At 34.7% G+C, this 12,546-nt stretch overlaps 1 protein-coding gene across 1 annotated transcript in view; it reads right to left on the bottom strand.

Annotated features, from left to right (window-relative positions):
• LOC127853530 (E3 ubiquitin-protein ligase rnf213-alpha-like) overlaps window positions 1-12,546 on the bottom strand; it is a 69,329-nt gene that overhangs the window by 46,523 nt on the left and 10,260 nt on the right. Inside the window, exons 10-24 of the mRNA XM_052388084.1 lie at window positions 10,924-11,155; window positions 10,155-10,216; window positions 9,609-9,885; window positions 8,431-8,535; window positions 8,020-8,127; window positions 7,329-7,527; window positions 6,830-7,132; window positions 5,777-6,068; window positions 4,136-4,403; window positions 3,748-3,904; window positions 3,345-3,565; window positions 2,878-3,030; window positions 2,220-2,393; window positions 1,816-1,977; window positions 219-465 (exon numbers count right to left, since the gene is read on the bottom strand). Coding sequence (XP_052244044.1) covers window positions 219-465; window positions 1,816-1,977; window positions 2,220-2,393; window positions 2,878-3,030; window positions 3,345-3,565; window positions 3,748-3,904; window positions 4,136-4,403; window positions 5,777-6,068; window positions 6,830-7,132; window positions 7,329-7,527; window positions 8,020-8,127; window positions 8,431-8,535; window positions 9,609-9,885; window positions 10,155-10,216; window positions 10,924-11,155 — 2,960 coding nt within the window. The remainder of the gene's footprint in view (window positions 1-218; window positions 466-1,815; window positions 1,978-2,219; window positions 2,394-2,877; window positions 3,031-3,344; window positions 3,566-3,747; window positions 3,905-4,135; window positions 4,404-5,776; window positions 6,069-6,829; window positions 7,133-7,328; window positions 7,528-8,019; window positions 8,128-8,430; window positions 8,536-9,608; window positions 9,886-10,154; window positions 10,217-10,923; window positions 11,156-12,546) is intronic.

The following is a 12,546-nucleotide window of genomic DNA, read 5'->3' as shown; positions in this document are numbered from 1 at the left end:
CCGGTGATAGACAATGGGAAACAAAGGGCATTAAGAAATTACAGACGGAAATGAGAATCAGTAACTGAGTGTTATACGCTTAGGACAAACAACAATAAATACATTTAGGTCAACGCCGATGTTTTATTTACATGACTTGAAGAGGAATGATGTAAATGAAAACGTATGTAAATATTAAATTGTAATAGAAAGCCGTATTACTAATGTTATGTATTTACCCGGTGTACAGTGTTTCCTTACTGCAGACAACAACGGGTATATAAGATGCGATGGCTCAGAATCAGATCCAACTTTAACCAGTTCGCGTTGCAGAATCACCAGCTGGTCAATAGTGAAGAAGTTCAGGTGGTAATACTGAGCGCGTTTCTGATCGATGTACTCAAGCCACTGATCGTAGCATTTTTCCATGAACTTTGCAAGTTCGGGAATCATGTCTTGCAAGCCTTCTGACTCCGATTTGCCACCCTTTAAAGAAAAAGGAGTATTATAACTATTTATAATACCTTTTTGTGTGACATGTATGACGTCATTTTCACAACAATATTTTATATTGTAAAACCGTTATAATAATATATTTTTACGACAATGATTTAAGATAGCCTCTACAGAAAAAGTCAATAATTACACATAATTGACCAAAGTTATACACACATGCAGATACTATCAAAATAAAAATAAAATAATGTCCAAAACAAAATTGGTGTATCCGTAAGATATCTTTTTAAACTATAATGTTATCTTAATTAGTAAACGCAAATTACAGTGCATGATTCCATGATGTATGTTCATGTTTTTGCAATGCAATGAGTTGCTTAGGCTCATTGGGCCATTGTCGACCTGAAATTGATTGAAGTCATCCGAGGGTGACTAGAAGCCGATTCATGTCACACTGGGGTGACTTCAAGCCGACTCTAGTTGCCCGGTCGGCTTGAAGTCACCCAGGGGTGACATGAATCGGTTTGAAGTCACCCTAGGGTGACAAACATCGGCTTCTAGTCACCCCGGGTGCGCTTCGCTCACTAGGTCATTGTCGACCTGAAATGGCTTGAAGTCACCCGGATGTGACTAGAAGCCGATTCATGTCACCGCGGGTGACTTCAAGCCATTTCAGGTCGACAATGACCCAATGAGCGTTGCTTAGCCTTAAGTCGAAACTTTAACTTCCCCCCAAAAAAACTCATGGATTTAAATTCAAGATGTTTTAAAGAAAACAAAAAGCGAAAACGTACTCCAATCAACCTTGCATATGTACATACCTTATGTTCGCAGTGCTTCAACAAACACACTAAAAAAAAACTTTTCAACAAGTTTTCAAAGGTGCAATGGAAGTGCCAAATGCATATGATAAACGTGTTGTGTACCCATCATGCAATCAGGATTGTATATAAAACAAGCAAATTCGTTGAATTGATATCCCCCGCCATTAAACTTCTGGACACAAGATATGGCTCCAGACACACACAAACATTTTTTTTTAATACAAAGGGCCATAACTCCGTTATTATTCGATGGTGTACAATGCCATTTGGCGTGCATCATCGTGTATCCATATATATATATATATATATATATATATATATATATATATATATATATATATATATATATATATATATATATATATATATATATATATATATATATATATATATATATATATATATATACCAAGTTTCAATGAAATCCGCCAAAGCACTTCCAAGATATGGCTCCGGACACAAAAGTGCCGGACGGACGGACGGACGGACGGAAAGACGGACGGACAACGCCAAAACAATATCCCTCCGCCTATGGCGGGGATAAAAATGCACTTACTTTTATTTTTGGAACATCTTTGCCTTCTCCAAAAGAGATAATGACACATACAGGTCTTGTGGTGTTGCACATAAACTGTGCTTTCCAGCTATTGAACAGGACACAACCAGACAGGCACAATTTTCGAAAAACATTCCCAAGTCGAGTGATCCCATCAAACACCTTAAAGTAGAAGCAATCAGCTTTAAATATAAACTTAGATTTGTATTATTATAGCTTAAAAGATCATGGTCTCTTAAAATAAATTTAATCAGTGATCACATCCTGCTAATTATTTACAAATGTTTATTTGATAAATAAGTGGTCGCCATATAAACCAAAATGTCATTATTTTTGTTATAAGTAAATCGTTGACAACGGTAGAGTTATACACGTTCGCGGCAAACAAATTATGTATTTCTCACCAAAGTGAACATGTCAACATCTACTTCAGCTTCTTTCTTATCCTTTTTTACACTTCTGCCTGCAACTAGCATCAAACGACTCTGCAAATCTTGAAGCTGTGAAAAGCTGTAGTTTCTCAATTGTTGTTTTCCCTCTTTTTCTGGTACAGTTAGTTTGATTACTTTTCTTTTTGTCTGAATGGCAAATCAAATAGCTCAAAGTCAATGTCTGGTATTTTTTTCTTAGCACCGGTAAAAACAATACGTAAAGGGTTGATGTGAAAATGCAACATTGAACAATACAATCATTAACGTTGGCCAAAACGGCGAACTACGCCCACTGTAGATTTGACTTCTAAAAAATACCTAAACGCGTTGGGAACTCATTTACATATGAATATATTGCCTTGGTGAGGCTAACCGATACGTACATTTGCCGCAGTACGTTGGGCATGAGATCAAATCACTTCGTATTCAATGGATACACAATAATCAAATTATAAGGGCCAAGTTTCAGTGTAATTTGTAAAACAAAGATAACCAAGAATTTAAACACACTTTATTCTCTAGCCATATCAAAAACACCGACACGCCTTATGGCGGAAATATTTTAAAACGGAATGGAACCACTGTCTATGTCATTGGTGAACACAAAATTAAAACACAAGTTATTTCTTACAATATCGTCGTTGCTTCTTTCTCCGGATAGTATGCCAACCGTATAAATACCACCACTGTTTATGGCTTCTGCCTGCATCAGTGATGTCACTTCTACAGATCCATGAGCCTTTTTGATTTCTCGCAACCAAGCCAGTTGATGGTTGGTGTCAATCTAAATAATACAATAATAAAAAACGTATATTATATACAAACATACAATAATGCTTCATATTACGCGCATAAATAGATGTAGCGAACCAGTTTTCGACTACAAACTCTTCTACGGATGTGCTATTTAAAAATTATGTTTGTTTGTTTAATTGTACAAGGATATTTGAGTTGCATTAGTTTGTTTAAGCTAAAGTATGGCACTCTTTAAACTCTTTGCATACATGTATTATTGCTGTTGAGTAACATTTCTATGGTTTTCATTGGCTCAGAAAATTTTAGTATAATGTATATCTATATAAGAAAATGTGAACCCACCAGTTGTTTCGGCAGATTTGGATTGGCATCAAATTCTTTCCATACAATTCTGCATTTGTCCACTAGTGTCATGAAGTCACAGTTTTCGTCTAAGTCAAATATCAGAGGTGAGAATCCAAGCACAGCAGAGTGCAGACATTGAACCTTTTTGATGTTCATTGGTTCATCTCCTGCAGACATCATGGCAAGGTCCACAAACACTTTTAATTCTTTCTGACCAGCTGCAAAAGTTCATGTTAGATTGCAAATGTGTTGCATGCAAAGTATGGTTGATACTAAAATGAAATTGTTTGAGTCATGTTTGCAATTACCTTTTCGCTACAACGTACAAATACAGTTAATTAACAGTTCTTTAATACAAATGCTTTTTTAAATAAATCGGACAACAATGAAAAATACTTACATGTTTTCATGGACTCTTTGAGCCACTTAACCAAGTTATCGCAGGTAAGAAATGCGTCTATACACCGAACCTTCTCGTCAGAAATACCTTTTAGATTACGAAACGTTTCAATCAAGCTGTCATTAAAGTCCTTCATCATGAAATGGTGATCCATGCCCTGTGAGATATTGAAATCGACAAAACAATATTTTTTATTAAATGCAGGTTGATCGTAACTGATCGTGTTTGTCTACTTTATACAGAAATAATTGCAATTTTCCGGTGAATATGTATGAACAATGCACTTAATAAAAAACAAATGTTTTTACGCTGTAATCAACACACTACGCCTAAAAATACGTTGATTCCACGATTGTTAATACCATAAAATGGTTTTTAAATCGTATACCTGTGCAATTTTTTCAATGGCCTTAAAGTCTCCTTTTAAGTCATAATGCCGTTGCACTTTCAACAATACCCGAGCACCATGAACGCACGAACGTATCTGTCTGTATTCCTGCAGTTGTTTTATTCGTGTTTGCGCGACTGTTTCAGTTATTTCCAGTTTTGTCAGCTCGCATTTTAGATCGTCAAGGTTGCGAAAAGTCATAAACATTTTTTCAAATTCTTCAAATGCGATTTCTCCAACCACAATACTGCGAGCGAATTCGCTCCACCTGCAGAATTATATAAGATTAAGTACCCACTTTTGAAGGTACATGTATATGAAGAGCATTAAATTAAGTGGTTTACACCATTTTACAGGCATGCAAACCATTACACTAGGCCTTTACAAAACGAACTGGAAAACGCACTTGTTTAAAAAAAACGGATATGTATTGAAACGTATTTGATTTTTTTTAAACTATATTATCTATACACACCACTACAGCGTTCCACCTTTCTTAATAGTTCATGAGAAATATTTATGTATAACGTGTATTCACAACAATGGAGAATTGTGTGTTGTATTAAATAATATTGGACGGAATTAGATTGTAGTCGTTTGTGAATCTCGTTGGTACACTGGTGTATGAATTGTAACAGCCAAGATATGCATGGTACGATTTCAGACAATGATACCAGTTTCGAATACCACAAAATGTTTAGTTATGACGTATGCAAATTGTTTGTTATCCATTTATATTGCAATACGCAATGTCAGTTATGATATAAGCGGTTTTATTTATTTTATTATCCCCAAGCTTTTCGAAAGGCGTGGGGATTATGTGATTATCTCCGCCGTCCATCCGCCCGTCCTGGTCACTATCTCCTCCTACCGCATTAGCACTAGAACCTTGAAACTTACACACATGGTAGCTATGAGCATATGTGCAACGGTGAACTATTTGGAATTTTGATCTGAACCCTGGGTCAAAAGTTATGGGGGTTGGGGTGGGATCAAGTTAGAGATTTTCACTCATTTTACTCACAAACATCCGGCGTGGGGATACGCGTCGGCCCCTGCCGCGCAATTTCTAGTTAAATTATCAATCAAAACCTTGAATTAAAAAATTGAGTATTATATAAGAATGAAAAATAAAATTAATAGCACCATTTTCACTTTTTAGTTTATGTGACCAATATATAAAACTAAACCTGAAACCCCTGCTCAAAGCGCTCACTAAATCAAAGTGTCAAACGCAAATGATGATTAGCCAATTTTCATGTAACACAAACGTATTGAACATGAACATATACTTGACTGTGCAAAACCATTAACTTAAAACTCATCTTTGAGGAAGTAGAGTCTCTGCTAGTCATATACCGTCCGACCAAATAAATGTAGAACATTAACAGTGACAGTGCTTTTCACTGACATTCTTCTTAATTGTTACGATTCGATTAGCATACGTATTCTTCTCGTGCATATTGACCTTGGTATAAATCTTTCGCTTAAGTTAACGAACAAATTTTGTAGGATATTTTGATATTTTTTAAATGGAAATTCAAATTCAACACCATTAATTCAAATGCCGATAATCATTGTATACCCGTTATCTGAATTTGTAATTTATGCTTAAATTCAATCCAAACATCTTCACAATACCTTTCTTCAACAGGTGTCCAAATAATTGCAACCACTTCTTCAAGCGTTGAACAGTTCTGGCCATCAGCGTTACATGCCAACTGCCACATTTTTTCAAACACGAAACTTCTTTCAATTACTTCTAATCTTGGCAAAACGTCCAGCACTTCTTTTGGCACTGTGAATGCCGTGAGTTCAGGCTCAACTAGCTGACTTTCAGATGTGATAACAGCAGGTTTGCAATACTTGTTTAATGGTTTACCATTCAGCTGTGTAACTTCTCTAAGTACTGTGTCAATAGCATCCGTTTCAACTGAAATATAGACATCACACTTAATGATTAAAAAAACAACACAATCGTTATCTCCAAAATATGCGTTTAACAGTAATTTATACATATACCTTAGTGTAATTGTTCACAGTTTGGCAAAATGGTAACTTTCAAAACAATATCATAGATGTTAAAAAAGGTTTATATTGTAGCAAGCAAAATTACACCCTTTCCCAAGAAAATTTTAATCAAACGAAATCGTAAAAATAGTAAAGCTTTTGTAACGCTTTCCATCGATAATTTAGCAAACATGTGTTTTACCAACATAGCGTTTTGACTATCTCAGAAAGACAAAAACCTACGTCGTGTAGAGGCAGAGCGTTAGCGTTTGCTTCCAGAGATCCTGGGTTCGTGCCCCAGTGTTTTGTTTTTAATTTTACTATAATAATTGTTACTTCAATTATTAGCAACTGTTAAAACTACAAGTTTTTTAGTTAAAACACTCAACTGAAGATGCAGTTGTCAAAAATACGAAAAGTCTCTTAAATTAAGATCACATAAGTTATTGGGTGACGAAGCATTTATTCAATTACACATTAATGGTTTCTTTTCTGAATTGACGCTGTGATGAATGCGATTAATTTATTATGTGTATGCACAGGTCAATAGCAACATTTTAAGACCGACACATTTTGTTTCGATGGCATGAAATGCGTTAAAAAATGCCGATGAAATGGAATAATAAATACTATAAGGATACTATACAGCACATAAGTGTGATCAAATCAGAGAGCACGCCTCACCCTTTATGCCGTTACAATGATTGATTAAAACAGTCATCAATTGCGCTTGCTTCTGAAATGCCCCCATTTCACTCATTCGTGTTTTCACGGTTTTTGAAACAAGATCCTTCATTGATTTTTCTTTCGGTTGCAGTAATGTCATGATGTCTGCAAACACCCCAGACTGTTGCGCAATCATTTGAAGCATTCCAATCTCAACATGGCCATTCACAAGCGAATCCCAATGGCTTTCACAGATCAGAATTATGACGTCAAGATTTGTTCTGCACTCTACATCCAGAAGCTGATTCTCATTTCCTTCTCCTGGGATAAAAAACAAACATTTGGTAATTGACAATAATGTGTTAACACTCAAATACTGAAATTAAAAAACACATCAGTCAAAGCTGACTTAAGGCTTAACACATTTTTTTCTTTCATCAAGTAAAAATACAAAAATATTCGTGTGACGGAGCACAAGTCGCTTGTAATGTTTAACGCACATGATTAACGGCTGTACCTTTATTACGTAGAAATAACTGGACAGGGGACCAGGTCAAGGCCATCTTCAATATTTGCACGGACTGTTGATCACCCTGACATGAAGCCACAGACGAATTCCAATGTTTTCTGAAGAGTCCCGACATAAGCGCTTGTAGTCTTTCCTTTTCATGTTTGTTCCAGTTAAGGTAATCAACTGTGTAGCCTTCATCAATGGCCTGCATTATCGAAAACATGGCAATATATATATGTCACTGCAAATAAGATCCTCTGTTTATACGGTAATTGCTTTCAAATGTCCAAACATAAACTATTAGAGATACATGTGTTGTTTGGTTCACTGTTTCGCAGTTAAGTTTTTGCCATAAATAAAGGACCACATGCTATTCTATGTTTTCTCTCCGGTTAGTACAGTATGGTTTTCTACCTAGTCTAAGGGTATACATAAATTCAATTAAAATGATCATACGTACATTTGGTAAATTGTTGAAACTGTGTTCAAATGAAATGTAATTTGATTTCTTTTATTCCAACCGCGAGTCAATGGATAACAAGAAATATGGCAAATATATTCATGCATACAGAAGGGAAAGCCTACACTTTCTGACAATCAGGTTTGTTTCACTTGTCAATTTCTCTAATGGGTGAGTAGTAACTGACAAAACAATTCTAAAAGTAAATTAATACCTAATGTTTGCACAAATTCTTACCACACAAGCTACAGATGTTAGACATTCCTGCATGGGCTTTTTGAATGTTTCCATCTCTTCGCAGTAGAGTTTTACAAAATCCCTTTTCAGGGAAGAATACCTGTTCAACTGAAAACAACAACGACTTATGTAAAGTATTCTTTGGAGGGAGCACAATTTAAAGCGACACACTTCTTTTCATTAAAATATAATATGTTCACTAGAGTATTATACAATTGTTTTACAAGTATGAACACAAAAAAGGAAATAACTTTATCAAAGCGACTACATTGTTTTAGATATAATTACATGCCTCAGTGACAATTTCATGTAGCGGTATATGCGACACTGGGCAAAATATTGACAAGGTGTATTAAACGTCATCTCATCTTAACACTAATAAAATATCATCTTAACACTAATAAAGCATACCTCATCTAAAATGTGTGCTCTCAGAACTGAATTTAATTGGTCATGCCAACGTTTCAAATAAACATGATCGTCCTCGGACTGTTCAAGGAATGCAAAGTTCCAAATCTGCAAATGAAAGGTATATTCACAATTGTTTGCGGAACTTTATAACGCTAATAAAGAAGAAAGCAAACACAAATGAAATACTATATTGAAGTACAACGATTCAAACGATTAAATGCTGCATTACTTGAGTAACATAAAAGTTGATAAAACATTAATGTTCTTTACTTGTACAACTTGTTACAATAGATTCTTATACACGCCTTTGGGTAATATTAAAAATACTACCATAGAGGAATTTTGAAACAAAGATAACAAATGATTCCATATAGTAATAATGCAAGTCCACATTACTGCAAATAAAAAGTTCCACATTGCTTCAATGACACATTACCATGTAAGTAATTATTGCTATCGTACCACTATAAGATAATCCTGGACAACTTGAATAACAGCCTCTTTTGATTAAAGTATATTGTAAAAAACACAGAGTATAAGTAGGCGGCAAAGATCAAACGTGTCAAGACTAAAACTGAACATTATGTTATTTTCAACATTTTTTAAACTGTGTGTTTTATTTTTGAAATACCGTAGTTGCCTAAATATATAAACGTACATCATTTTGTTTTATTATCAGATTAGCACATTATTAGATATTAGCGCTTCCTAAAATTGAAAACAAAACACGATTAATACATGTTACTGATAATTGTAAGAGCCGCTGTGTCGATCATTTAGAGTTTTGATATTCAGTGCTTTATCATCGCATGTGCTCGCCAAAAATGAATACTCATGCTGATATTTGTGGGACCCGACGACGCAGACATTATTAATTGTATATTAGTACTATATGTTCTTGAGGGATATATTATTCAAGAAACGGAGCAGTCGATGAGCGAGTTGTTCGCAGGCTGGTTTGGCTATATGCTGTTTGCACATAGTAATTTGCACATAGCTTTAAAGTGGGAAGGGTTAATGACCACGCTACAAATAAGTATAAATAATTAAACGCCATCTTCACCATTAGGATATATATTCTTACACGATATTAGTTGTATTATATGCATCAGTTCATATCCAATATATATTTGTAATGTGAACAAAAATATGACAGCAGTGATTAAAATTATATTTACCTTCAAATTTGATTTCAAGTTGTAAGACCAGGAGCTGGATGTGTAACGCTTTAACCATTTAATAACATTTTCTATCACAACTCCTATACTAGAGTGGTGCATTTGTGCCACTTCCTGTTCGACTGAGTCAGATTTATTCGCTTGCCTAGCGTGCAGTGAAATACAGCGAATGAAAATGTGAGCCCATGAAAAAAACTTTAATGTTCGGTTTGATGACTGCATTTTTTCAATAGCATCTATGCTGATTTTGTATGCCATCGACAATCTTGAGAGCGACCTGAAAAAAAAACATATGCATATTTAACAAATTACAAATGGTGACTGTTCGGCTGATAATTCCGCAATAATAAGATTACATGCATGTTCTTTATATTCGAATTATTGCGGAATTATGTGCATATTTAAGGTTTGTGTGTAAGATCAAAAATACTTTATCATATATAGTTTTGTGGCATCAAAAAAATATTACAAACATAAATGATCCGCGAATGGTTGCCTTACCAACTTTCGTACTTACAAGTCGGAAACAAATAACCCAATACGTACATGTTTGGTTGTGTAACGTGATCTAGTCCAAGAAGCATCAAATGTAGACATTCAACTACAGCCTGAAAAAAACATTCAACTTAAACAATGTCTTATCAATGTTCAATTCTTATTAAGAACAGCAGCCACATTCAATTGGTCTTCTTTCCTCAAATTATAATATTATGTGTTATTATCAAATATGTTCTGTATAGCATTTATCTAGACATTTCTAATGAACTGTGTTTACAGATTAAATAATTCAATATGTTTACTGAATATTAAACAAATAAACTCCTTGATCTACACGATCAAATTCAGAGATAAAAGAAATTTCTTCAGAACTGGTTAAGTTATAGCTTTATTTATTGTTTATTTTTTAATTAAACTGGGCACGTTTCGAAAACAAAAATCACATTACAGAGAACTATATCAAGAGCAATACGATCGATAAGTTATAATAGATGATATATGGTGTGTTTCTAAGACGAGGTTTTGGAGAATAGGTTGAAGAAAACATTGAACGGAATGCTTATAACATACCGATCTTGTACAGACAATTATGTATCAGGATTTGAAGATCACCCGTTAAAAACATCTTCATTATAGGTGACACATACGTATGCACTTCGTGGACTTTGGCAAAAAGATGTTACCAATGGTGTCGCTTAATAAACGCGATTGCTGATTTTTAGAGCAATAAAAAGCGGTGTCACCTACATTGTTGTCGTCGTACCACATCTTCAAACCAGCTTAAGACAAGAATGTTAATTGTAATTATATTTAATACCTTCTCCGAATGGCCTTCAGAATCCAAAGTACAATATCCCTGAACGTAGTATGATGGATTAGAGGCTCTGCTCCAATGCAAGAGAGATGCAAGCATTGTGTCAAGAGGAAAAGGATTATTGTCCATAATTTCTACAATTTCTGTTGGATACAAGGCTGCAATAATACTTCTTGGCAAATACATGTCCATTTCAAACAATGGACTCATCAGTTTCAAGACGTCAGTTAGGGGTCTAAAGCATGAAAACCCAAATAAGCATTAGTACAAAACTAAACGAAATAAATATTTCAATGGAATCACGAGTACATGGCCTGCCAAAAAATCTAGAGGAATATAAACTTTTTCTACATTGCCGTATTCAAGTACTTTAATCTAAATCCGTGCATTGATTAAATACAGAAGAGATTTGATAATCTGTTATTTTTATAATAAATCCTATAGCTCATTGGGTCATTGTCGACCTGAAATGGCTTGAAGTCACCCGGGGCTGACTAGAAGCCTATTCTTGTCACCCTAGTGTGACTTCAAGCCGATTCAGGTCACCCTGGGGTGACTTCAAGCCGACCGGGTGACTAGAATCGGCTTGAAGATGTTATGTATATAACAAATCAGTATGGAAATCAGTTCATAACAAGAAAATGTAATGGTTCGAAAACAAAATGCATTTAAAAGTAAGGCATCATAGTGCTAAAACAACTAATTCAATACCGATCGGGATAATTGCAAATATAAGCTAGGTATTGTTTTTAAATAAAGCTATGTTATCATTTCAAACGATAAAGTTGTGTTTTATTATTCATCATTCACTAAAATAGCTAATGAGACAATCAACCTGTCTTATATCATATCGATAATTGCACAAGGATATAATGTAATTATAAATCATTTTGTATATGATCACGAAAAAAACATTATGATCTTCATGTTTACTGTACATAAGACTTATACACAATTCAGATAAAATACGCGGCTTTTGGTGTAACAAACCACATCGAACCATCAACAAAAAATGGCCGAAGCAAACGGACACAATACTATTATATTAGCCCACTAAAATACTACTTGTAAAGTAACCGAACACGGAAAGAAAAAGCACAGAGATTAACGGTTAATTAAAGCTTAACGTTTTGTGTCGGTAGAACTAACAAGAGAAAAATCTCATCCAGGTTAAGATTTCGAATTAAATATAATATAATGGTTTAGCGATCCTTCGTATCCTAGAAGGATATACAGCAAACAAAAACATGCAAATAGGCAATGGTGATTTAAATATTAATTATACTACACGAATCTTCCGTGGTAGAGGTAAGTGTAAACTGGACAAGAGCTGTCAGAGGACAGCGCGCTCGATATTCGAGTGCTTGACATTATAACGTGAGCCATCATGGGGAAATTGTTCATTATTCAATAATTTATTAGACGATCTTTCAAAAATAAAAAAGGAAAGAAAATTAATTTTTTTAATTTTTTTTTTTTGGGGGGGGGGGTGAGAAGGGGTATTATGTGGGGTGTGCTCATTTATTAGACAATCTTTCAAAAATAAAAAAGGAAAAAAATATTTTGGGGCGGGTAGGGGGGTTAGGGGAGTGAGAGTGAGTATAATGTGGGGTGGGGTAATTTATT

Source organism: Dreissena polymorpha, chromosome 12 (genome assembly GCF_020536995.1).
Source record: "Dreissena polymorpha isolate Duluth1 chromosome 12, UMN_Dpol_1.0, whole genome shotgun sequence".
Lineage (NCBI taxonomy): Eukaryota > Metazoa > Mollusca > Bivalvia > Myida > Dreissenidae > Dreissena > Dreissena polymorpha.
The sequence above is the reverse complement of the archived record's forward strand: the minus strand, read 5'-3'. Positions and strand labels throughout refer to the sequence as shown.